The sequence below is a fragment of the Rhinopithecus roxellana genome, chromosome 11, assembly GCF_007565055.1.
Source record: "Rhinopithecus roxellana isolate Shanxi Qingling chromosome 11, ASM756505v1, whole genome shotgun sequence".
NCBI classification, from domain to species: Eukaryota; Metazoa; Chordata; class Mammalia; order Primates; family Cercopithecidae; genus Rhinopithecus; species Rhinopithecus roxellana.
Window position 1 is genome coordinate 3533617 of NC_044559.1, and position 27971 is coordinate 3561587.

At 45.4% G+C, this 27971-nt stretch overlaps 1 protein-coding gene across 6 annotated transcripts in view; it reads left to right on the forward strand.

The window, feature by feature from the left end:
- Nucleotides 1–27971, forward strand: part of ARHGAP22 (Rho GTPase activating protein 22) — a 216395-nt gene that overhangs the window by 76935 nt on the left and 111489 nt on the right. For 4 of the 6 annotated variants that reach the window (XM_030941408.1, XM_030941409.1, XM_030941410.1 and 1 more), the window contains exon 3: nt 22269–22356. In XM_030941408.1, the coding sequence (XP_030797268.1) occupies nt 22269–22356 (88 nt within the window). Of the gene's footprint in view, nt 1–1998; nt 3382–22268; nt 22357–27971 lie in introns of those variants that run through there. The other 2 variants (XM_030941412.1, XM_030941413.1) reach the window with 1 other exon arrangement.

Genomic DNA, 27971 nt, shown 5'->3' on the forward strand with positions numbered 1-27971 from the left:
CCTGTTCTTGGTGGAGTATCTTAGAGAACAGGAAGGTTGGGTGAACATCAATGTACAGACCAGTTGCTTAGCCCCCAGTCTCCATCCACATTTGGTTCCCAAGCCCCAGCAGTCAGTAGTAGCACCCAGGAAGGAAACTGATGAGTTTTCTCTAGTAACTTTCTCCAGAGGTTCTCCAGTAAAATGGCTGAGGTGGACCTCCCTGTGTATGCCCTCCCTGTCCTCAGACACCACACAGTCAGCTCCATAGAGAACCATTCCCAAGTGGGAGTGATAGGCCTGGTGCAGCAGACATTCGAGGAAAGACTGTCATTTGAGGAACCGAGACAAAAACAGGAAGAAAACAAAAAGCAAGTTGCAGGCAGCAGATAGTGTGCAGGGGGAGGAAAATTGTTATACAAAACTACTGTAATATCCTCAGAGAGAATCTGTAAATACGGAAGAGTCAGAGGTGGAACCCATCCCCAGAAGTCAGAAATAAGATATCATGAATAAAAAACTCCAAAGAAGGGTTGATGAAAACTTGACACTCCTAGGAAGAAGAGGACAGTAAGAGAGACAACCCAATGTCTGAACAGAAGGAGTTTTAGAAAGAGAGAAGAGAGAAATGAAGGGAAAGGAGTCTTTAGAGAAATGCTTGAAATAAATTCCCCAGGATGGGAGTATAAACCCTAAATACTAACTGAGATAACCAAAATTACCGTGAAGGTTTGGGAAGGCATGTGGTCGGGTGGCGGTGGGTGCGGGGGTGTTGTGGGTGGAGAAGGGGCAGAAAACAAAGTCTCACCACACATGCTAGGAAATCCATAGACAATGACTAAAATGTAAAATCAAAAAGGAGTAGCATAAGCATACTAATTAGAAATAAATATCTTAAAAAAATGATAAGAAACCTCATCTGAGAGCATAGAACATGGTGACAGATTCAGGCAATGGCAGAGGAAGAATTTGCTACCTCATGATAAGCCGTGTAGAACTCTTGACTCTTCAAACTATGTGCAAGTATAACTTTCATTGTAAAAAAAAAGTGAAATAAGGGAAATAATTTATTTTTGAGATTTTGAAAATCTGAATAAGACAAATCAGAGCCACGGGGCAGGGATGTAGGGCAGGGGAGTGAGCTGGTGACAAGGTCAGCTTGCATTTTTTTCTGTGTTATTGTAATTTCTCACGTTGAGATTATCTTCATGTAAGTCCATATTTTAAAATATTTTAAAATTTTAAACAAGAAAGGAAAAACTAAAACCAAAAAAGGAAATAAATGCAGCAGGGTCACAGCCCTAGAGGGTTCTTTGGATGACCAGGAGGAGAAGGGGGAGGCCAGATCAAGGGCTTCCTCTTCTAGAAAGGGCCACTGAGCCCCACACTGGCCTCTGAAGAGGCCCTGGCATATTGGAGGTTCTTGGAAGATGTGTTCAGAATGAACCTAGGGATGGGGTGGAAGGTTCATGGATGCTGTGTGTCTGGCAGCCCACACCCAGTGGGGAGCCCATAGTCTCTGAAGCGTACGGCATAGGATGCTCATCCTACAGGTGGGAATACAAAACGCAGATGTGGGACCAGAGGACACCTGTAGAGGGGCTTCACTGCCACACCCAGGATCTAGGTCCTCACTCCATAGGCTACGATAGGGGTCGATGAAGGTTGTGGGTTGCTAAGACTTGGCCATCAGAGCCCCAAGAGGAAAGTCATCCTGCAGCAGCACAGAGAGGGACTGGCCAGGACCAGGCTGGAAGCAGAAAGGCCACTTAGATGGGGCTCGTGTTCTAATATCAGCTGAGGCAAAGAAAATCCTCACCATGCTGGAACAAGGGCTGGGGGCCTTGGAAGAAGCAGGGGAGGGAGCATGGCAGGTGGAGTTTGGAATCCACACTTCCCCCGGCCACCCACCTGCCATGGTTGATGCAACGTTATATTCTAGAAGAGGCAATTTAAAAATCACTTTGAGAGTAGGCTAGGTTTCTGTTGTATGCTGGGTTTTTTTTTTTTTTTTTCCAGGAGAATAATTGAGGGAAGCTCAGCAATAAGGAGCCATAGGAGATTGATTTAAAGTTTGATGTAATTGAGTAAAAGCTTGGGACTAGGGGAGAGGAAGACAAGATGGATGGCAAAGCACATGCACTTCTAGGAGTGGAACATTAATATTGGACAGTCAGAAACCAGAAAGCTTTAAGAAAGCTGAAACCTCAGGGGAAGAAAGAGAGGTCATCCTATCCCATAGCTTGAAGGTCACAGGAATATTTCAGCCTGCAGGAAATCTTCTCATTCCCCAGCCCATTGTTTAGCAAACTTACACGTCAAAAACAAAAACAAAAAACAAAATGTTGCTTTCATGAACTCTGTGTTAGTCCATTCTCCCATTGCTATAAAGAAATACCTGAGACTGTATGATTTTTTTTTTAAGAGGTTTAATTGGCTGATAGTTCTGCAGGCTGTACAAGAAGCATGATGCTGACCTCTACTCCACTTCTGAGGAGGCCTCAGGAAACTTACAATCATGGCAGAAGGCGAACAGGCAGTCATGTCACATGGCCAGAGCAGGAGCAAAAGAGAGAGCGGGGAGGTGCCACACACACTTTTAAACCACCAGATCTCATGAGAACTCACTCTCTATTTTGAGGACAGCACTGAGAAGATGGTGCTAAACCACTGGAGAAACCACTCCCATGATCCAATCACCTCCCGCCAGGCCCTACCTTCAACACTGGGGATTACAATTCAACATGAGATTTGGGTGGAGACACACAGCCAAACCGTATCAAGCTCCTTCGCTGAGTCTTTGACCTGAAGTAGATGCCTGGGTTGTCTCCATTTCTCAAATGACAGAACTGAAGGGCTGACATCAGGCTAAGACTAACAGGTACTCGCTCTCAGATAGCACCTGAAGGCTGACACAAGTTCAGTGAGACTGCTAGGACAACCCCTTGCTGTGCCATTAATGTCTGCCCACAAAACCTCACACCTTTGGCAGGGTCTATCTTCCATGGCCCTCATCTCAGCACCACCTGGGGGTGTGATGAAGATGCCATCAGGTGTCAGAGCTCATCTTGTGCTCACAGCTCACAGGACTGCCCCTGTGTCAGATGCCCTTCACTTCTAGACCTCATAACTTCCACCCAGCTCAAGTTGATTTAGCAAACCCTAACTGTGCATCCTTCATAAGTTGTAAATTGTTACTCAACCAGCCAAGAGGATGTCATTACTATTATTATATTACTGCTTTGATATTGCTCTTGTTATTTATAACACTTCCTCAATTTAATGTCTGTTCTCCATTCTAGATCATAAACCTCATTCAGGTAGGGTTTCAATCTGTCTTATTATTTCTCTTTTCCCATCACCTAGCAGTACTTGACACATAATTGGTACCCAGTAATATTGGATGCTTACATGAATAATTGAATGAATTAATGAATGAATGAATGAAGAAAAATAAACGAAATGAATGAGTGCATAGTATGACCCAGATTTGTATTAGATCCTCATTCACATAGCATCTCTACAAGGCCAGGCACAATCAATTTCCATTGTACTGGTGAAGAATGTAGGGCTCAAAAAGGTAGAATGAAAGCTTTTATACTATAATGGAAAAAACCATAATATGGCTGGGCGCGGTGGCTCACGCCTGTAATCCCAGCACTTTGGGAGGCCAAGTCAGGCAGATCACGAGGTCAGGAGATCGAGACCATCCTGGCTAACACGGTGAAACCCCATCTCTACTAAAAAATACAAAAAATTGGCCAAGTGTGGTGGCGGGCGCCTGTAGTCCCAGCTACTTGGGAGGCTGAGGCAGGAGAATGGCGTGAACCCGGGAGGCAGAGCTTGCAGTGAGCCGAGATCGTGCCACTGCACTCCAGCCTGGGCTACAGAGCCAAACTCCGTCTCAAAAAAAAAAAAAAAACCATAATATTTGGAACCAGAATACCTGGCTTCAAGTCCCATTTATACCACCTACTAGCTATAGATTTGGGAAGATCATTGAAGCCCTTTTATTCCTACTTTTGATGTGGTCCTTTGAGGCTGTGGTTTCACTAAGCATTGGACAAATGGAAGTTGCTGTGGTTGATAGTGTTGTCAATGCTGCCTAAATGCTCAGAGATAAGACTGTTATAATTCTTAGAATGGGTTCTGAAATGAAAGACCTTCAAGAAGCATGCAAAGGCATCTAATATGAAATATAAAAAGGAAGTTGCAGATCTAGAAAACAATGATTGCCCGAGCATGCAGGGCTCCCTGAGACCAGCCCCTCAGAGACTCCCTCACTCCCTTTCTTGATTAGGAGTCCAGACTAGTAGGTGGTAGGTCTGCCACGAATACCTGGTGTCTAAATTTTAGCATGTCATATTACAGGATCTTGCATGATAGAGAAAAATGGCAGATTTCTGGTGAGTAACTAGGATAGTTCTAGCTGGTAACTAGAAAAGATATTTCACTCTCTGAGCCTCAGTTTCCTCCTTGTAAGTTGAGAATAACCACACCTACCTTATGGTAAGAGTTAGCTCAACCATTCAGGAAATACCCTAGTGGTGGCCTTCTGCCCTGGGTAGAACTTTACCCGGTGAAGGTTTAGCAAATCATTCAACACAATCAAACAGTGAAGTCTAGGGGCAGGCAACATGGCTCCAACCTCACCTCTGCCTTACTTCATGAGTTTGATCAACAGTTTGAATCTAAATAAAAGCTAATTTTTATATATCTGATGAACCAGGCTTTGTTCTAAGTGTTTTGCATGTATTAACTTGCTTTAATTCTCACAGCAACCCTGCAAGACACATGGTAGAGAATCCCAAAGATTGCTGCCACTCATTCCTGCCCCTTCTCCCAACAAGCAGGGTCTATTTCCCTTCCCCTTGAATCTGAGCTGTCTTTGTGACTATTTGACAAACAGAATAAGACAGAAGTGATGCTGTGCCATTTCCAGGTTTGGTCTCTGTTAACTTAAAAATCACACAATTTATGAATTTGGAAAGGAGATCTTATTTTTCATAAAGGGTTGCAACCTGCAGGCTGACCATCTGCAGGCTAGGAAGCATAGCCTCTGGTAGACCCCGAAAGGCAGGCACTTTGAGGGAATAGATGGTAAGGCAGGAATTTATGCTGAACAGATTAGCTAAGTAGGGTTACAGGAGGAGCTATGAATATTCACAAAGAGGGTCCTGATGCATGCCTACTGAACACCCATATTACATGTGACCCATATTCACTCTGGAGCAGAGGTTTAACATTTAAATGCATTGCAGGTAAGCCCTATACAGCAATAGGTGAAGCAGGGACATGAAGGCACTCCGTGTGCAGCCTCCTGTTAACTGGTCAGAGCCAGCCCATGGTTGGTGGTCTTTTATCAGGAGAAAATTACTGACATCCATCTCTCATCCAATCAAAGCTGCAATTGCAACTTGTGGACCAGGGGTTGGAGATCAGTTAGTCAAGGTCTAATGGTGAACTACAATTGTTTTAGCACTTGTTTCTTGGGGCCAGTGCCTGTTGAACTGCTAGAGAAAAAGAAAAACCTGTGACACTTAGAACATCATTTATTCTTTAAGTGTAGGGGTATATGACTTAACTTTTGGTTGGAATGGCCTTGGGTCTTATTTATAACTTGATATCTTATTGCCATAGATTCAGTCATATGATCACTACTGTAACATTACTGCTGGTCAGATATTGTGTCTAAACTGAAGAAGGATGTAGCAAGGCATGTTTGACCTCCTATCATGGCCAGGAACTCCGTTTTTAAGGTTTCTCTAGGTTCCCCTTGGCCAAGAGTGTATTTATTCGGTCAGATGGGGGCCTTAGGATTTAATTCTAGTTCTCATCCCTAAGAAGCCAAGCAAGTTTCTGCTTTGCTCTGAAAAGCCGCCACCATGCTGTAAGAGTGCTTGAATGGACCACAGAATGATGAGGAAGCATGGACAAGAGAAAAACCACACGGCTTAGATGAATTAGTGAGGCCTTCCTTCCTGGACTTTCTAACCCAGCTCAGCTGCCAAATGCAACTGTGTCAGTGACTCTGGACCATGCTATATGGAGCAGAAGAACCACCCACTGATCCCTTTCACGGTATCATGACAAATAATGGATCAATGTTTTGTAGGCAATAAGTTTTGGAGTTTTCTTACACAGCAGCAGATTATTGAAATAATTTAAGAATGAGTACCATCACCACTGTCCCAATAAGGAAACTGAGGCACAAAGAGGTTAGCCAACTTTCTTTTTTTTTTTTTTTTCTTGAGACGGAGTCTCGCTCTGTCGGCCAGGCTGGAGTGCAGTGGCTCACTCGGCTCACTGCAAGCTCCGCCTCCCGGGTTCATACCATTCTCCTGCCTCAGCCTCCTGAGGAGCTGGGACTACAGGCACCAGCCAACACGCCCGACTAATTTTTTTTTTTTTTTTGTATTTTTTGGTAGAGACGGGATTTCACTGTGTTAGCCAGGATGGTCTTGATCTCCTAACCTCATGATCCGCCCGCATCGGCCTCCCAAAGTGCTGGGATTACAGGCGTGAGCCACTGCGCCCAGCAGGCGACTTTGATACATAGGAATTAGAACAAGGGAGGGGAAGCCCCACAGAGCTTTTCCATGGTCAGACCAGGTCACTTCTGGAGAGTGATGGTCCCCTCAAGTCACTATATTTCCAAGAACAGGGTAGCAAGGATGTAGAGGAGTCCAAACTCCTGTCCATAGGAGGAATAACTGAATAAGTCATCTGGAGAAAAGAAATCTTGCCAAGGGGCAGTATATAAAGCTCTGAATCCTCATATGAACAAGACCAGAAGACAAATGGACAGACTCCCCATTTGTCTTCTACACTCCATTCCACACTTCATTCTGGAGTGGTCTACTGGGCGGTAGCAGGCTCCAGTCCCTGGTTCTGGACAAGTAGAGGCCAAACTATCACTAGGCTAAGTGGCTTGGAGAAGAGCTGACCCCTGGGTAGCAAGTTGGCCAGAGATGATCTCCAAGAGCCCTCTCAACTCCAAAATTCAAAGTTCATCCGAGACCTTATAAGGCAAAGAGGAATGGAGGAATAAGAACTACATTCAGCCAAACCCTAGCAGTTTTCAGAAGTTCCACCCTAGATGAGTCAAAAATGAGGCCAAAGAAGCAGGCATGCTCTGGGGGTCTGGCCTGAGCAGGGCAGTTTCCCAGAAGTCCCGCTGTGGGCGCCGCTGGCAGTCCTCAGTGGCCATTTTGTGCATAGCGTTTGGAACCCTGACTCCACTGTTGAGCCAGGTGAAGGTCTCTGGGGAGACACAGTTGGTGGTAAGAGAGCTGACAGATGCAGACCTTGATGCCAGAGGTCCTTGAAGATAGGGTCACTCATGGATCTCATTGCTCTTGGTGAATTTGCCCCTGATCTCCTGAGAAGCCCTGAAGAGTCTGACTTCACTCTCTCCTCCCTACTTCCTACCTCCTCTGTCCGCAAAAGAACAAGCAACTAATTACCTCCCAAGCTGCTCCCATAGATCTTGCCACAGCAAATTTCAATCTATCTATCTGCTCTCAGAAAAAACAAACCTGGGCATAAAAGACAGGCTCTGATGCATCCCACAGCCCCTGTCTGGCCCAGGATAAGCCAGCGATTATTGAAAAGTGTCTTCCGCAGCACATTAGAGAGCACCTTGAGTTAATTAGGAACTGAGCTTTCCACTCCCATTAGTGCTGCAGAAGAAAAATTAAACAACAAATATTTTCTTTTTTAAAATGTCCTGGGGGACAATTTGAAATGCTTCTTCTGTGAAGAATTACTCATTGGAGTCATAAAAAGAGAGAGGGGTATTATTTATTTAGGTTCAACTATGAGACTTTGTGGCTTTTTTAAAGGGATGCTATATTTTTGTAGCTATTTCAGAACTGTAATTCCCCACTATTAAACATGTCAAAATGAAAATTCTATTCAAGTCATTTTAAATCAAATATAAATTTATTTACTAAATTGAAATTGGCAGTAGCAGCTGTGTCTTAAACAAATTTCAAACAATATTTAGTTAAAACCATTTTTCTGCATGTCAAAGAAAAACACAAGATTTAAGTAATCATACAAAAATACATTTTAAGGATTATTTTATACCATCTTGCAGGGTTCTGAGAGCAGGCCCCTGAAATGACAGCGTCAGCAATATCTGGGGACTAATGTATGGATAGCGAAATTCTGCCACTGTTCTAGGAAAAGGAAATCAAGTTAGAAGAAGCCTGATGACACCTCAAGACCAAATAAATCACAAGTGACAGTGTCTTGGTTACCCCCGAATTGTTTTGCGCCCAGAGCTGTATGGCCTACAAGACGAATCTTCACCTTCTGAAAATGACTTTTGTGTTTCCTCTAGTGTTGCCAGTAGTCATGAGCTTCTCTCAGGGTCTGCTAATTTAAGTCAGCACAGATAGTAGTTTACAGCACTTAAAGTTCTCCCACTTATAATAGAGCAATCCTTTGGCTTTCATTGCAACCCAGTTAATTTACAGTAATAGGTAGAAAACTGATAGTTAAATTATGAGTTTTATCAATTGCAAGGCAGAAAAATGAATCAAGTAACATTGAAGCAGCATGGGAAACATATTTTATTCATTGTTCAGAAGAGCATAACTTAGGTTTCATTGTGTTTGGAGCATTCTAGCTCCTTAATGCATTGGTGGAATACTGAGTTCCAGCTGATCAGAATAATGGAGGTGGTTTGGAAGGGCTGCCGAGGACGATGGGTACATTTCACAAATGGACTGTGGCCTTTGCTAAAGACGGGAATGAGGTGTGCCTTCCTCAGCAAAATGCAGCCAGTGCTCCTTGACAGTAGTTGGCTCAGCAGATCAGTCTGGCACAGCCAGGGCAGGTCAATGCAAAAGTGTCTATACCATGTTACTCGGACTAACCTGTGCTCAACTAAGCAGCATGGCAGCCTCTCTCACAGAGACACCATATACCCCAGAGTATGGCACTAGTTTCAGGGCCTCCCAGAAATAAGACAGAATCAAACCATTTTCAGCCAAAGGAGGGCCCTACCCACTCCAAGGAGGGGCCCTGGCCCCAGCATCAACATGTCCCAAAGGTGTATTTTGAGCAGAAACAAATCTTCCAAGAGTATGCTCTTAGGCTCAGGACAACACTTGGGACAGCACCGGTGCTCCTAGTCTGAGCAGCTGGGTCTGTTCATCATGGACAGAGAAAGCCGGAAACACTGTGCAACCCTGGAAAACATGGCAGGGACCATGGCATGGAACAGCAGGCCGGTGGTTCAGTGCTGCCAACCCAGGCAGTGGAGAGGCCCTGTGTCCCCATGGGCTCCTCCTGGTCGGGGCAGGGGCCAGGCAGCACCTACCAAGAGCTCCCAATTCTGGAGGAACAGGAGAGGCTGTTTCACACCCAGCCGGCAGGCTCTAAAGAGCAGGGGGGAGGGTGAGCATCACAGTGGTGCAGCAGTCAACACCCATATCCACCTGAGTCCCAGATCAGAGAAAATACTAAAAAGTGGGTGGTCACTCTCTTCTGGAGAGGCTGAGAGCACGTGCCCTCTGAGGGCTGGTTCTCTGTGAACACACCTGCCTCGACTTCAGTGTCTGATGCAGCCACCAAACGCCATGGGCAGCCAGAGGGATTCAGCTCATCTGAGTTTCCCCCTCAGCCCCTCCATATGGAGCACCAGGTATTTCAGGGGCCAATGAGGCCTACCTTATGGTCCAGCAAGCCAAGGAGGAAACAGGGTCATTTGCACACTCCTGGGATCTCATGCTGCCCAGGGCTTGGGGTCCACAACCCCTCTTGGACAGTGATCTAGATCAGTCTTTTCTGGGCTCCCTTCAATGCTCCAGTCCAAAAGGTCAGGCAGGAAGCAAGTATTACACGGCCATCACAGCTTGAGCCAGAACCTAGACTTGCCATGCTCAGTGCTTCTAACCATCAGAGTAAGACAGCTCCCATCAGCCCAAGGCCCCCAGAGTAAAAGTAGATGAGCCTGACCTCTCCTTTCTTTTTCCTTCCCAACATCCAATCCAAGGAGCAAGGAAATCATCATTGTCAGTTAAATTGATTTACCAACATGGAAATATGTTTAATTAGTGCTATGATTTTATAACTTCTTTGTTCATGTGGCCAGGTGATCAGCTCAGGACAAAATTCTCTAACACTTATTTTCTCAAAATAACATCTAATTAGTAAAATGAACAATGTTAAATGTCCTTGAGATTCCAGCAGCTAAACACAATAAAAGTTTACCTCTTGCTGCAGTAATGTCCCTGGTGGGGCCAGATGTTGGCCTCGTCTGTCTCTGTAGTCACCAAGGTTGACTTAGCGGGAGAGGTAGGAGAGAGGACTGGAGGTCACTGGCAGTTTTTAAAGGATGAGGCCTGGAAGCAGATGCTGTCTCTCCGGCCCAATCCCACTGGCCAGAGCCCCATCACATGCCCCCAACCTAAGCACAAAGGACACTCAGAGAGCAGCCTGTGGAGATGTGGTGACACTAACGGTCTGTCCCAAATGTGTTGTAAAATCACGTGCACCTTGGCCTCTCCTCCCTTCTCCCAGGGCAAGCTAAACCCTAGAGGATTCAGGAGCTCCCTTGGGTAAGCATTCTGTTCACTGGTCACTTCCACATTAATCCTGCTGCATCCCTGTGGCACTACTCAGCACCCAGCCCCGGGCTGCCACCAAGGCCAGGACACTAGTACTAGTGACTCTTCCCAACGTGGCGTGGCATCTCGTTCCCACCAGCATGGTCTCAGGCATTAGAATGTTCACATGAATGACAGGACTGAGAGAGGCTGAGCCCAAGGCCACTGGGTGAGTGCAGCCTCAACCACAGGGTCTTCTGCAGGGCTCAGGAATCCAGTGAGATGAGGCTACCTGAAGGGGTAGACCCCAGGAGTGACTCAGGGCAAGTCAGGGGCACGCTGTTTGGCACGGAGTCTAGTGCAAGGTCCTGGCTTACCATGGAACTAACCACAGAGCAACCAGGAATTTTCAAAGAGGACCCACTCACCTTGAAAAGGGCACTCCCTGGGGTTTGGAAGAGGCTGTGAACTTTGAGACCTGAAGGTTCTTGAGGGCTCCACCAGGGTTTCCAGCTTAGGCTGCAAGTCTATCCCAGGTCTCAGGCCCCAGGCCCTGGGCTCATTCATGGCTCCTAGCTGGACTTCCACAGGCTCAGGGCCTGGGCTGTGCAGACCCGGGAGTAAGGGCTTTAGGGGCTGTGGCCAGTTAGAAAGGATCGGGAAGGTGCAGTGAGCCAGTGTTCTGACTTCAAAGCCCCTGCTCTCTGCATAACATGGTGCTGACCTCAACATACTGTCCCTGTGGCACACCGCATGTGCTGAAGAGGACCACAGATAGCCTCAGGACACAGTGAAGAAGGAGGGCGCTCCCAGGCCGATCTGCTGACTGCAGACCTGTGGATCATAACAAGAGCATTTGAAGTTCACACATTCAACAGGTGGCAGCGTCACTGTGGAATCTGTTGGAAGAAGCTTCAAGACAAAGTCATCAGCAAGGAAAGAAGCTGGACAAATGATGTATCTCAACTCCTTAGGGAGGGAATGTTCCTCTACCAAGAACTCATTTGTCTCCAATTTTTACAATCCTTTTTAAATCTGTATTCTGGACAGTCATGGGGCATGGCTACAGGCTTGTGTGATAAGGAAGCAGGGAGGATGCTTCCCTCCTTGGCACTGAACTTCATTCTGATCTGTATTATTTATGTACAACTCAGAGAGGTTCAGTTCCTTGGGTGTCAGGTGGATAAAGGTTTTTCAGATTGATCTGAGGCCCCAATCAGAGTTAGCAGAGATAAGGAACCCTGAGCGATTGCTTTCTAAAACATGCCTGCAGTTTTCCAAGATGCTGCCTGTGGAGGATTTTATCAGGAGACTCAGTAAGAGGCACTGCAGAAGTTGTTTCTTCAGGCAGTCTCCTAGACAAGGTGAAAAATGAAGACTTCCCAGAGAGCCAGTGTTTGATCAGGTTGAAAAGAGCTGAATTCAGACTGCAAAGACCTCAAACTATCGCAAACTCCAAAGGTAGGCCAATAGGAGGATTACAGACATCCGCGACCTGCAGGAGGTCCCCGTGGACTGTCATCACACATTAGGAAGCAGGGCCCTGCCTTCACCATGCTGGGACTCCTGAAGTCTGTTTCACACCTTATTTCATGGCACAAGCAATGGTACTATTAGGGGAGGGGAGATTGTTTCTTCAAACAGACCAAACAGATGATACAGTGAACAAAATGAGTTTTGAAGTCATAATTATGATAATAATTCATATTTGTATAGGCCCTTAGTGCATATACAGCACTATCTCAGATGGCCCAGTGACAAATCTGGGACAAATATTTTCATTTTTACAGATAAAGAAACCAGGCCTCAGCCTGGTGGAACAGGCTGGAACACACCTGTCTGTGTTCTACCTAAGCCGCAAAGTCATAGTAATTACAAACCCTATAATAATTCTAAGATTTCTATCTATTCCCACTCCTATAAAATGTTCATGCACAGAGTTTACTCCTTGGCCCTATAATAATGCATGATCACAGCAACAGCACTTACTGTCACTGGGCAGTAAACCTGGGGAAATCCTCAAAACACCTCCACATTGCAGAGATGGAAATGGAGGTTCACCCGGGTTGTACAGGTGTTGGTGGTGGAGGACCTGTCTGACCCTGACCCCCAGTCATGAGCTCACACAAAACCTCTGCAGCACTGCCCTTTATTAGGATGCTGCCATCCTGGGTACCTGCTATAGCCCAGCTCCATTCCACACCCTCTGCTCACTTGATCCCGTTTAATTCTCAGAGATCTGTGAGGGAGATGCCACTACACCATTTAACAGAGAGAGAAACTGAGGCTAAACTTGTCCTGAAGTTTACTATCACTAAGCAGTGGTGTCAGGATTGAAACTAAATCTGTCTGATGCTAAAACCTGCGAGGTTTCCGTGACGGTCTTACAGGATCTCAGATTTATTACGTAATGGGTGCTTATCTTTTTACAATTTGGGTGAGGTCTGGGTGTGAGACATCTGACTAGAGACATCTGAGTAGAAATCATTGTTGTTGTTGCTTTGTTAATCTCATTTATTCCTCTGGACCTAGCTGAGGCTTCTAGACCATCCGGTGTTCTGGCAGCTGTTCCCAAGATGGATCGTTCTTTGCAAAATGAGCTATGGCAGTCTCCTGATGTGGGCAGGGGATCTCTGCAGGCAGGGATGTGTGCAGACCCTGATCAGAGGACCTGGAAAGTGCTTGCCACTTTATTTCAGTCTGAGGAAACTTGAGGGGACTGTCACCCTAAATCCTTGCAGAAGAGAGAGGGAAAATCACTCTTTGTTTCCTGAAAATGATGGATGGGCATTCCGGGCTGCAGAAACACTGTGTAGGCTGGCCTGGCCCCGACACATGAGGTCGGAGAGTATGATGGTAGTCAGATGGCAGCAGCCCATGAGTCAGGCATGGGCAGTGCTGCATGAATTAGCTGACCACGTTCCTTTTCAACTTTAACATTATTTAAATTTTATATTGATGCAAACATCACAGGGCAAAACATGAAAGCTCCTTCACCATTCCCACCACTCCCTCCCAGAGTATAAGTTTTCTGTACTATTTCTATACATTAACATGTAACTTGTGGGCTCTGGGGAGAGGACAGTGACAGACATCGGGATGGAATTGTATTAAAATTATTGTTCTGGTGTTCTTATTTCTTAGCAACTCATCTTAGAAACCTTTTGTATGTACCTCATTCTGGTATGGCCTTACCAGAAATGATTTAACCACCTCTCTGTTGACAGAGGAACAAGTTGTTTCTCATTTTGTATAGTAAAAAAAGTAACATGGAGGATTGTTATGCATCCATTTTTGTGCATTTTTTTTTTCCTTAGAACAAATTCTGAAAATTCAATACAAGGTTACAGGACATTTTATTTTAAAATTGTTTTAGACATGGTGAAATTGCTTTCAAAAAGTCTTTGTCGAATTATGTTTCATCAAAAGTGTATGAGAATGCCCATTTCTGTATGCTCTTCCCATTGCATGGTCATTAAGTACTGACTGTCCTTTTAAATGGAATCTTATGACATATTTATTGACCATTTGTATTTCTTCTATTAATTACTTGTTAACACCCTTTACCCATTTTTCTATTGGGTTGTCTTTTGTTTTAACAACATATTTTATTTATTTATATTGGATAACCCAATATGTCCAAAAATCAGCATTTCAACAAGTAATCAATATAAAATTATTAATGAAATAGTTTACATCTTTTATAGCAAATCTTTGGAATCCACTTATAGCATATCAGATTTACATTCCAAGTTTTTATCAAATATATGTGATCTGTATTTAGATCTTATCAAATTTACATTTGAGGTAGATTCATATACCCAACTTGTTTAAAATATGCTGTAGTATACTATAGTATAAGGTAGAATAATGGCTCTCCAAAAAATATGCCTGTCCCAATCTCTGGAACATGTGAATATGTTATGTTACATGACAAGCATTTATTTAAGGTTGCAGATAGAATTAAGGTTGCTAACCATCTGACCTTAAAGAAATTATCCTGGATTATCCAAGTGGATCTAATATAATCACAAGGGTTCTTTATCATGAAAAGGGAGGCAGATGAAGAGGTCAGAGTCAGAGCGATTTGCGGATGTGAGGCTGCTGGCTTTGAAGATGGTAGAAGGGTGCAGGAAGCCTTTAAAAGCTGGAAAAGTGAGAAACAGATCCTCCCCTAGAGCTCCAGAAGGAACAGTTGTGTCAGCTACTGACTGTAGCCCAGTAAGGCCCATTGCAGACTTCTGACCTCCAGAACCGTAAGAAAATAAATTTTTGTTATTTTGAGCCACTACCTTTTTAGTAATCTGCTAGGAAAAAATTCATATTTCTAAAAGTTTTTTGATAACTGAATCAAATACCAATTTTTCTTAACAGCTTCATTGAGGTATAATTGACATACAGTGAACTGCACATATTTCATGGGCACAGTTTGGTAAGTCTTATTATAGATGCACATCTGTGACACTATCACCGCAATCAAGGCAGCAAACATATCCATCACTGCCAAAAGCTTCCTTGTATCCTGTTATAATCCCTCCTCCCACTCCCTTTGCCCCTCCTGACCCCTGACCCCTGACCCCAGACTGGTCCACTTAGTTCTCATTTTCTACAGTTTTATAGAAATGGAATAACAGTAAGTACTCTGGCTTGTTGTCTGTCTTCTTTCCCTTGGCATAATTATTTAGAGAAGCATCCATGTTGCAGCATGCATTAAGAGTTCATTCATTCGTATTGCTGAGTAGTATTGCACTGCATGCAGGTACCTCAACTTGCTTATCTGTTTACCTGGTGATGGCCATTTGCGTTATAGCCAATTTTTGGATATAAGAAATAAAACTGCAACAATTTGCATACAAATCTCTGTATGGAAATATGCTTCCATTTTCCTTGGGTAAATATGTAAGAGGGGAATGGCTGGGTCATATCCCAGGTGTATATTTAACTCTTTTTTTTTTTGAGACGGAGTCTCACTCTGTTGCTCAGGCTGGAATGCAGTGGCTCAATCTTGGCTCACTGCAACCTCCACCTCCTGGGTTCCAGAGATTCTCCCGCCTCAGCCTCCTGAGTAGCTGGGACTACAGGTGCATGCCAACATGCCCCACTAATTTTTGTATTTTTTAGTACAGACAGGGTTTCACCATATTGGTCAAGCTGGTCTCGAACTTCTGACCTCATGATCTGCCCACCTCGGCCTCCCAAAGTGCTGGGATTGCAGGCATGAGCCACTGCCCCCGGCCGTATGTTTAACTCTTTAAGAGTCTGCTGAACTATTTTCCAAGTGATTGTCATTTAACATTACCACCAACAGTGTACAAGAATTCTCGGTCCTCTGCACGCACACCAATGCTTAGTCTGGTCAGTCTTTTTACTTTAATAGATACGTAGTGGTATCTGACTATGGGTTTAATTTGCATTTTCCTAACTACTAATGATGTTGAAGATCATCTCATGAGCTTATCTTCCAATCCTATATCTTCTATAGTAATTATCTGTTTAAATCTTTTGCCTATTTATTTAAATTGGATTGTTCTCTTATTATAGAATTTTGATGGTATTTTATATATTTTGTGTACAAGTCAGATACATGATATTCAAATATTTCTCCCAGTATGTAATTTGTCTTTTCACTCTCTTAATGTGTTTGAAAAGCAGTTTTTTAAATTTAAATGAGTCATATTTACCAATTAGTTCTTTTTTGGGTCAAGCTTCTGATGTCATATCCAAGAATTCTTTGTCTCATCCAAAGTCATAAAGGTTTTCTCCTAGAAGTATTATAGTCTCAGATTTTGCATTTAGGTATATCATTCATTCAAGTATATTTTTATATATGGTGTGAGGTATGAATTGAGATTCATTTTTTTGCACACAAATGTGCAGTTGCTCCACTGTCATTTGTTGAAACACTATCCTTTCTCCAATGAATTGTATTTACACCTTCGTCAAAATCAATTATCCATATGTGGAGATAGATAGATAGATAGATAGACAGATAAATAGATACAGAGATATATATGGGTCTATTCTGACCTTACTATTCTGTTTTATTAATCAGTCTCGTTTAAAGCTAATATCTCATTGTTTTGATTACTGCAGCTTTACAATGTCTTGAAATCAAGTAGTATTAGAACTCCAACTTGATTGTTCTATTTCAAAATGAGCATACTTTCCTTTTTTTTTTTCCTTTTTTTTTTTTTTTTGAGACAGAATCTCACTCTGTCACCCAGCCTGGAGTGCAGTGGCAAAAATGAGCATACTTTCCAATGCATTTTATGAGGTTAGCATTACCCCTATATAAATCTAGCCAAAGACATTACAAGACAAAGACACTATAGATCAATATTCTTTGTGAACACAGTTGAAAAATTTTTCACCCAAATTTTAGAATATTGAATCCAACAATACATAAAAAAGAAAATACATAATGACCAAGTGGGGTTTATCCCAAAAATCCAAGGTTGATTTAATGTTTGAAAAATATTAATGTAATTCATCATATTAATTAATGAAGAAAGAAAAAAATAATCATCTGATGGATTCAGAAAAAGCACCTGACAAAATTCAATACTGATTCTTGATAAAAATTCTCAAAAAACCAGGGATAGAAGGGAGTTTCTTTAAACCTGTGAAAAGCCGTCTATGGAAAACTGAAAGCTAATATCATACTTTATGGTAAAAGACTCAAAGCTGTTTCCCTATGATCAGGATAAAGATAATGATATTTATTCTCACCACTTCCATGAAACACTTTCATGGAGTCCTGCTTGGTGTAATAAGGCAAGAAAAAGAAATGAAAGTTGTTCAGATTGGAAAGGAAGAAGTAAAACTGTATCCATACCCAACATAATTGCTTACGTCAAAAATCTGATGAAGCCTGCAAAAAGCTACTAGAACTAAAAAATGAGTTATTATTGTTGGGGAAAATGAAAGCTCTAAATAAATGAGGAGTTATACTGTGTTCATTGGTCAGAAGACTTATTATTGTTAGGATGTCAATTCTTCCCAAATTTATCTATGCAATCCCAATCACAATCCCAGTAGGCATTTTTCTATTAATAGAAATTGACCAACTGATTATAAAATTCATAGAGAAATTTAAAGGGCCTAGAATAGTCAGACAGTTTTGAAATAAAATAATTAAGTTGGAGTTCTAATACTACTAGATTTAAGGTCAGATGGTTAGCAACCTTAATTCTATCTGCAACCTTAATTAAATGCTTGTCATGTAACATAACATATTCACATGTTCCAGGGATTAGGACAAGCATATCTTTTGGGGAGCCATTATTCTACCTACTACAGTATATCTGAAAAATTTTGGTACAAAAATCTACTTCAAATTTGATAAGATCAAAATATAGATCACATATATTTGATAAAACCTTGGAATGTAAATCTGATATGCTGTAAGTAGATTCCAAAGATTTACTATAAAAGATGTAAAATATTTCACTAATAATTTTATATTGATTACTTATTGAAATGCTGATTTTTTTGACATATTGGGTTATCCAATACAGATAAATATGTTAAATAAAATATATTGTTAAAATAAAAGGCAACCCAATAGAAAAGTGGGTAAGGGATGCTAACAAGGAATTAATAGAAGAAATACAAATGGTCAATAAATATGTCATAAGATTCCATTTAAAAGGACAGTCAGTACTTAATGACCATGCAATGGGAAGAGCATACAGAAATGGGCATTCTCATACACTTTTGATGGAACATAATTTGATAAAGACTTTTTGAAAGCAATTTTGCAATGTCTAAAACTTGCAAATACTGAGCCCTCCTAGATGCAGACAGAATGGCACATACTTTGTCCATTAGCTACTTACACCAATGGACTGCATTTGTATGGAGCTAGAGATGTGTTAAGTCCGCTGCAGCCTCTCAGGAGGAACTTAGATACACAGGCTGAACAATGCCCTAAGAGAGCAAATTAACATGAGTTCGGACACATGGGGAAGGGGGAAAGGGCCCAACATTTGTGGAAATCTATCATGTGCCTGGAGTTTGCACACTGTTTCTGTAGCCAGGTGCCTGTCTGCAAACTGTGTAGTTCTAGGTGCAAACTGTGTGCCTGGTTCCTTCCCAGATACAAACAGTTAAGCCCTGACCTGGCACTATAGTAGGAAGGCCAGCTGGCAAAGTGCTGACACTCACTTTGTGCTCCTCAAAGAATTCCCAGGACCCTCATAGTTGAGGGCACTGTCTGTGGTGCTAGAAGCAGGTACTGGTTCCTGTAACCTATGTGCGTCTAAAGCACAGAATCTTGGCAAAAACCAGGCTCTCAAAGGCCACTGGGGCCAGATATTGAATCATTTAATCCTCACAACAGCCTCATGAAGCAGATACTATTATTGTCCTCATTTTCCAGGCGAGGAAACCAAGGTGCTGAGTGAGTTCATGAAAAAGGCAACATCCTCTGGCCACCTTCCCTCAGAGTCCCTAGACTAGTGGTTCTCAAAGTGTATTCCCCAGGGCTCGCAGCATCAGAAAAATGGTTAGAAATGCAAATGGTCCTACTTTCCCCAGACCTATAGGGTCAGAAACTTGAGAGTGGGGTCCAGCACTATTCTGATTGAACACTTACACTATTAGAAATTAAATCAGGCTGGGTGATGTGACTCACGCCTGTAATCCCAACACTTTGGGAGGCCGAGGCAAGGAGATTGCTTGAGCCCGAAGTTCGAGACCAGCATGGGCAAGATAGGGAGACCCCAATTCTACTGAAAATTAAAAAACAGCAAAAAGTAGCTGGGCATGGTGGCATACACCTATGGTCCCAATTAGAGGTTGAGGTAGGAGGATCACTGGAGCCCAGTAGGTCGAGGCTGCAGTGAGCCATGATCGCAACACTGCACTCCAGCCTGGGCTGCAGAGCAATACCCCAAAAAACGAAACAAAACAAACAAAACAACAACAACAAAAATTAAATCACAGAAAACTACCAATAAATGAGTTATAGTAAAAACAAAGGTTAAAAAGTACTCAACATATATCATTTCCTAACTTAATATACTATGACTTCATGTGCTATGTCTTAAGCTCTGGAGGTTACTGACATCCATTGAATCCATGTGGTGCAAACACTGTGGTGCATCTCTTCTCAGTTCCACATGCAATGACATCATAAAATGGGCCATGGAGGGGGAGGGTATTTATATTGCTGAAGTTAGCAAACACTCCAAATCAGGCTACTTTATAGTTTTCAGAGACCCCATTATTAGACACCACCAGAACACCAGGCTCTCCATGTTTTAACAAGCCCTGGGGTGACTCCAAAGTATGTTCAATGTTGAGATCTACCCTGAGTGTCTCAGCTAATGCTATATTCTGACTCCATTCACGTCTTTTCATCACAGTTTTAGCAAACGTCATACTAGGGACCGGAAAGCAGACAGCCTGTGCTCCCCAGGCCCCCACCCCCAACTCAGTCCCGGAGCCACATTCTTGACCTGTGGGAGGCAGAGGAATCTGGGCAGCCGAGGGACAGTGCTAGGGCCCCTGCAGTGGTGGGAGGCACACTGAGATTCCCCTGAGAAGTGAGCAGGGGATCCCATAGTCACAGCCTGGCTCTCCACTGTGGCTTCTTGCAAACAAAGTCAGTTGGTGGCTGCCATGATAAAGGTAGGGAAGCAAAGAGTAAAGCCTGCGGCTCCAGCATTGGGCACACCTGAGCCGACATCTCCAGCACACCCTTGTGTGCCGTGGGCACAGGGCTGGTTGCATCACCTTCCTGACCTCCGTCTGCTTGTCTGGGAAGACAGGAATGGTAGTACCTACCCCCTGGGGCCTCTACATTAAATCCAGCAATTTAGGCAAAGAGCCAGGAATATAGTACAGTCTTCAAAAACAGAAGCCATTACTGCTTTTCCATTTAGCTGTAGTAGAAAGCAATGTCAATGTCAATATTGTTACTCTCCTTGTATGGATGACAGATTTTAGGACACAGAAAAAAAAAAACAGCAAAGTATCCAGAATGACACAGGGACTCTGTTACTGAAACAGCAAACGCCTGAGAAGCAACCCATTAGCTAGTGATGGATCTCACCCATGCCCTTTAATGAGCACATTTCTCCATCCTGGGGCTGCAATCCTAATTTATTTCCAGTGGCTCCAAGTTCTCTAGCAAGAAAGTAACTGTTAATTCGGTTACAAAGATTACCAGGTGGTTCTCTGGTTTATTGCTGTAATTCCTCTAAAGCAAGCATCTATGGGTAAGGACGACATTCTGCCTTTCCGCATTAACATTGCTTAAATGAGAAGAGGCATTTCCATGTGTCCTTGTGGCACAAGATTCTAGCAGCAGGTGGGAGGCTCCCATCACCCTGTGAAAGCCAGGATTTGCCTGGAAAATACTGGGGGGGTGTACTCTGTGAGTACACATGGGGGTGGGAGCAGGAGGCGACCTGGATGCAGCAGGTGACTTTGCCCCTCACCTGGGTAAATGCAGACGCAGGGATGCGGTGCCCCACTAGGTGTGGAGCCCTGACATACAATAATAGCAGGCATTTATTGAGCAAACACTTACACAGTGAGAACTGTGTACCAGGCACTGCTCTAAGAACTTCCAAGTACTAATTCATTTGATGCTCCAAACATCCCCACAAAGTACTTTATTATTGCTGTTTCACAGATAAGGAAACTGGGGCACAGACAGGTTGAACAATGTTTCTGTAGCTGAGCCAGGATTTGAACCCAGGAAGTTGGTTGCAGTGATGGAATTCAAAATGGGTTTCCCATTGAGAGGACCAAAAATGTGTAGTCAAGCCATACCAAGTCTGAGTTGAGCAAAACCAAGCAGAATGAAATAAAGACCTCAGCAGAGCTCACAGTCACTGACATACAGAAGGAGTATAAAGGAGGCCCTGCCTAACCTGGGGGTTGGGGAAGGGTCAGTCACAGCAGTTGTAACACCTCATTCTCTTGAGTAGGACTTACCACACGGGAATCTGGCATCTCAACCCTCCTGAGACGTGTGACTTAGTGTTCCATTGTACAGACATGGAAACAGGTTCAGAGACATTGAGCGGGTTGCCTGAGATCACACAGCCTGGAAGTGCAAGGCTGGGACTCAAAGCCAGCCTCCCAATCCCCACACCCCATGCTCTTTTTCTGCATCTTTCAGCCCAGCTGCCAGACCTCAGCACTAGAGAGCAGGTGGAGCCACCCTTTGTCATGCATACACATGCATCCCAGGCGCCTGGCACTCTCTGTAGCAGGGTACCGTATGCATGGTAGCTGACTCCTATCTCATAGGTAAATAAATGAAATCTCACCTAGCCAAGAGGTGGCAGGACTGGATGCACACAGATCTGTTGATCCTTTCCCCCATGTTGCCTCAGTAGCCACAGTACCAGGCTTCTCCCTGACCCCTCTCCAGCCTAAAACCCTGCTGGCCCAGAAAGGCCACAGGTGGCACACTGGATCAGGCACTCCCAGTGGTGGGAGCCTCCCTCCCTGCTCCAGAGTTCCCCCTGCCTGTGGGCACAGCTCCTCCAAGCATGTATGCAGACAACAGTGTCCACCTTAACCACCTGGGACCCTGAGTAGGCCTTATCTCTGCCTGGGAGAGGAGGTGTGTGCCCCTCGCTGAGGCCCAGCCTTCCCAGTCAGGGCCTGGAAGGCCCCAGGTCCTAACCTCTCCTCTCTGGGGACCTTGACGACAGCAGTCCCCTTCCCATCATCTCATGCTCCCTGTGTTTGTGTTTGCCTCCTTTTTAGGGATTTATTTCTCTACAAGGGACACAGGTGACCGAACTTCCTCCTGGCCCCGAGGACCCAGGGAAGCACCTCTTTGAGATCAGTCCAGGTAGGCCTGAGCACCTTCCAGCTCTGCTGCCCTGGTGGGGGTATCTCCATGCCCCTGGCCTGGGAAGGGCAGACCTTCATGACGCTCCTCCCACAGGAGCCACAGCGCAGTCTCCAGGCATGACTCGGAAATGTGGGCCAAATCGACAGGATACTCACATGGGGAAGAAATTAGAAAGTCCCATCAATTATCTGGACAATGAGCTTTTGGGTAATGCGAAATGAGGATTTCTAAATTCACGATAAATGCAAGGAAAGAAACTAGTCAATGGGAACATCTCAGGGTGAAAGTCTAAACACAATACCTGGAAATAAAGCCAGGGAAAAACACTAGCACAGATTGAGAATATTTAAGTATGGATGATTATAAATTTCAAGGCAAAGAATTGGGATGTGGCAGGAGGAAGGGGAACAATTTTCCTAAAGAACTGCTCTACTGTCACGTTAGCAGTTACAAAACAATATTTTAAACTTCCAAGTTGACAATGTCGTTGCTAACGAACTAAGTAAAAGTGCCTTGCAGAGAAGCCAACGTACGTGGCAGGGCCGGCTCTGCTGTCAGCCAGTGTTTTCTTTAGCTGGGCCTCCCCCAGAAGCAGAGCCTGAGACAAGGATCTGGCATGAGGAAGGGAGTCAAAGAAGGAAGGAAAGCCAGCCAGGGCGTGCTAGTGAGTGGACTGCTGCTGCAGGCACCCTGGCTCAGTTCCCGCAGGGGCTTCTGGACACAGTACAGAACAGGCCTCAGAGTGGTCTCATCCAAGAAGTGAGGCTGGGGCTCTATCCACCCACTCCCACCACCCAGTCCTTGAGAACTGCTTTCTGGGGAGTAACCGACATTTCCTGCCTACTCTCTCATGTGGACCAAACTCTGCAGACAGAGACAGCCTCCAGGGACAGTTGCAGGTGCTTGAGGAAGCAGTGATGGGAACAGTGAGTGCTGAGGGATCTGAGTAGGGCGCCAAGAGTGTCAGCTGAATTTAGACATCCTGAGAAGTAGTGGTTATGAACTGAGTGTGCTAGGGCCTCACTGGGGCCCTGTGAACTAGTAAGTCTATGACTGGTCGCAAAGCAGTAAAGCCACCCCAGCCATCCTGAGAAATGATCTATTGGCTGTCCACTGAGGTAGCACCCCAGGCTCAGGGCACGAGCAGAGGCTCTTTGGGAACAGGTATGAGCAGATCCTGCCTGGGACAGGGGCATGTCTACCTTTGTCCTATCCATACTAGAGTTCCCAGGGGCACAGGCTGAAGTTGAAGTGCAGGAACACCCTTTCCAACTGTATGCCCCTGTGCAAAATTCAAGTACCTATGGTTTCACTTGGGTATTCCTTTTCATCTAATGCAAGAATCTTTGTAGTAAAACTGCACATCAGAAGGTGGTAAAAAAGGGATCCCGGGGTATGGAGTAGAAAGCAGAGGTTGACAGTGGAACCAGGAGAAAAGGTCTCAGCTATTAAGATAGAGAAGAAATGCAAGTAGTGAGGTAGGCAGGGCCCTGCCATCTAGGGGAGGAGTGTGGCCCCTGGCCCCAGGGAGAGGGGTAATGAGTCAAGGCCAGAACCAGAAGGTAGAGGTCAACACACTCCAGTCATCAATTCAGAAAGGCACTGAGTATGTGCCCCATAGACCAGATAAGGGACATCACCTGTGTGCAAGTTCATTATCTGGGTCAGAGCTATTTACAAGAATTTATTTGACTCTTGCCAGTGGTGTTGGGGGTATGGGGGACAGTAGGAGAAGACCCTTTGCCATATAAGGTAACATAGTCACAAGCTTCCAGAAATTAGAAGATGGACATCTTTGAGGACAATTATTCTGCCTCCCACAATACTCCCAACATCCCTCTAAGATAGGGAATGTCGTCACACCTATTGCACAAAAACAGACCATGGGGATTAGAAAGAATCCCCAGCGAGACACACAGCTAGTGGCAGAATTGGGGCTTGAGCCCAGACATTCTGGCTTTTAGCTACACACTTCCCTTGCCCTCTAACACAGGCACCTGGCCATCTGAGGACCCCTACAGATTCTAGCATTTTCCCTACCCGGGCTGGGGACGTCTAAGGACTTTGTTACAGGAAGGAAAGTTCCTGAACTCCTTTGTCTCAAGCACAGCAACAGTAGCCTGCCTGCTCATCAGGTTCCTACAGATCCCCAGAGCTGCTCCCCAGAGCTGCCCATCTCTGCCCTCCAGCCTTCGTGCAGCTGCTGAGCAGCTCAGGGAGAGCAGGACGGGTGGTGGGCGGTGAGCAGTCTAGTCAGCCTTTGCGGAGTGCGATGCTGCTATCTGCAGAGCAGAGCACAATGCCAGTGCTGCCCGGGGCCCAAGAGTGGTCCCCTCTGCTCCCCTCCCACTGGGGACTCCGGAGTTGGGGTGCTTCCTATCAACCTGCTCAGATGGGACCTGGGAGGCTGCACTCAAAGCTCATGCTTGGTTCTGGCTGCAGCTGGCAAAGCTCCCCCTCCTTCGAAGCCCATGAAGGTGTCAGGCCAGAGGGGTAAGGTGAATCTCTCGAGGCCAAACAGCTGGGAGGTAGGGGAGCCTGGACCCTCCCAGGTCAGCCTGACCCCAGAAGGGTGGGCTTCCTGTTACAGCAGTTTCTGACTGAGGCTTCAGCTATATGCCATGTTGGGGCTAAAAATGAATAAGAAGAAGATTGGATGAACCCACCTTAAACTACAGCAGCATGCAGTCACAGGAAGGCCAAGAAACCCATTCACGTCCAACTCAGCAAACCTGTAGTGTGACCTCAGCTTTGAGCCAGCCTTGCGGGGCACTGAGATGAGCAGGGGTCAATTTCTGCCCTTAAGGAGCCTGGGGACATTTTCTTCCTGAGCTCAAGGCACAATAAGGACTTATCCTCACGATGCTGAGCACAGTTACCTGGGGGCAGGAGCAGGAAGTATCACCAAGTGGGCCATGCCAGTGTTCACCAAGCACAGCCCCCGGGGGAAATGTGCAAAGACCAAGAGGAAATTCAGGCTGGGTGGGTGAGGGGCGGTGAGTGCAGCTTGGGGGACAAGGGCTTCTCCTACAGTTAAGAGGTTGCCGGGTGGCAGGCTCTGAGAGCAGTGAACTAACAGGCGCGGGAAGGAGCCTAACAGCCCTGCCTGGGGTCTGGGCCTAGGCCAGGAAATCCGGGCAGGATATGAGGAAGGAGGACAAACCCGGGGTCACTTCCAGGCCATGAGTGTGCTGGCCTGTGGCACCAGTCACCCCACAATGGTCCCTCACTCTCCAGCCAGCACCCCCAAGAGGAGGGAAAACTTGGCAACTCTTAGAAATGTGGCAGAATTCCAAGGATGGTCATGCGTAGAATCAGCTACGTAAATTTTCAGCCATAGTTCTATTTGTGCTCTTCAACGGTATAAAAAATGACAATATTTTCAAAGTAGAATTAAAAATGAGGAAACATTATACTGTGAGTGCCATCTAGTGGAGAGATCTGCCAGTTCTGGGCCAGAAAGTGCAGGCCCTGTTGCCCACCCCCAGCCTTTCAGCCAGCACAGCTGGATAGGAGTGGAGCTTGAGACCAGGCCATCTGGCTTCCAAAGCCACACACTAAAATTGCCCTCCAACACAGGCATCTGGCCATCTGGGGCCTCCTACAGATTCTAGCATTTTTCCCCTCTGAGCTGGGAGGTCTTGGAATTTGATACAGCATACACCTCTGGTTCCAAAAGCATCTGAGAACCTGCACATCCAGCCACTGAGCAAGACACAGAGAAAACACTGTCATAAGGGGGCTTTAGTGCCAGTGGGACTTCTGTTGTCTTGTGGCTATGGCCTGCCACTGCTTCCCCGACATAGTCAGTATATAAAGCGTACTGAGAGGTGGGAGCAATTGCTTTGGGCAGAGGTGAGGGTCTCCTCCCTGAAGCTGTGGGAACACGCAGGAAAACCACTTGTAAAGTTTAAGGGAGGCTGAGAGAAAGGGTGACTGGCATTTGTGTCTTGCTTGGACAGTTGCTTATACACAAGATTTGCTTTTCATGGTTACCAGGCAAGGAAAATCTAATTGAGGACTGATGGCAAATGGGGCTCTGCCAAGCAGAGAGTGGGGCCAGCCACACCTCCTGCCATAAGTTCCAGTTCTCAAGAGGAGCAGAATGTGAAGCCTCTGTGGGACCACAGGCCTGGGCACTGATGGAGAAAAGAGGGTGACATGGGCCATAAGACTTTCTAAAATTCTGATAGTGCAGGGCAGACAGGCAAGATGCCACCTGCAGGAAGTAAGCTGAGATTTGAGGTCAGAACTCACAACAGATCAGCAGTGGCCAGAGGAGCTGGTTGGGAGGGTGCCCCTGTGCCAGTTCACAACACCATTCACCAGGGAGAGAACTGCAACCTTGCCTGGCAAGCAAAGAAATGTCTGCATTTCCCCTCTGCCTCCTTCCCACCCCAGTGCCCAGGGTGCAGTTCAAGGAATAGTCTAGGGGAAGCAACCCCCATCTACGCCAGCACACCCCAATCCCTGAGGGCCACAGTGCTGGGGGAGCAGCATGAAAGAGCTTTGAACCAGGTGTGAGGGAACAGAATTAAGGATTGGAGACATCCTTAATGAGACTGTTAGAATAACTAAGAGTGGCACACACTCTGGACCCTGGGAAAATTACCAAGTGAGCAGCTTCTCAAAGGAAAGGTGGGAAGTGATAGGCATAGTTATTGGGGAAATAACTTTCATGTTTATTCTCCAGTGAGCTTAGCTTTTTGTATTAGGGTAAGTGAACTGCTGGAATAACCCCCAAATCTCAGGATCTTGACACAAGAATGTATTTGTCTTTCATATAAAGTCAAAAAAGAACACTTGTGATTGGCGGGCAGTTAGTCTCCCAGAATCTTCCTGTTTCCATGCTAGGAGGCCATCATGCCTGGGAGGTGTGTTGGTCCAGGCCTGGAAGTGGCCCCATCATCCCATCACAGCCCACTTGGCCAGGATGCAATCACATGGCTACACCTAGGAGCAAGAGAGTCTGGGAAATGGAGTTCAGCTCTCCAGGAGGAAGGCAAGCCTGGTTTGGTGAACAGTCAGTAGTCCTGCCATTCTGCATAATGATCTGTTACCTTGGAATAAGAAAGACACCTTCCTCCCCTCACAGAATTAACAAGGTCAGAGAGACGGGCAGGAAGACAGACATTGACTCACAGGATGAGAAGGGCTAGGAGAAGGGTAAAAAGGCAATTGTGTGAGCCCAGAGGAGGGGACGCTAATGCACGCAGGGAGTACATGGGACTTCCAGGATAAAGTGACAACAACCCTGTTCTTTGAGGGTTAAGTGAGGGTCAACCAGGTGAAGAATCAGGGAGAGCAGCTGGGCAGAAGCAGCAGTGGGCAAGTACAGTGGGCACAGGGGCTGTGTGTCTCCTTCACACCTTGGTTTCAAGGCGCTCAGCATGTAGGCAACTGAATTTAATGTAAGGATTGGAAGCAACAGGAGGTTAAGCTTTCTGCCAGGATGAAAAATTGTCCTCTATGGCAGGAGAATGGTATCGGGCAGTGGTTCTCAAGCTTTAGCAAGCCTCCGCCTCATCTGGAGGGCTTGCAAAAAACACTGCTGAGCGGGCTCAGGGTCCAAGGTGGAGAGGCCGCCCCTGGTGTAGAGACAGTGGGGTACT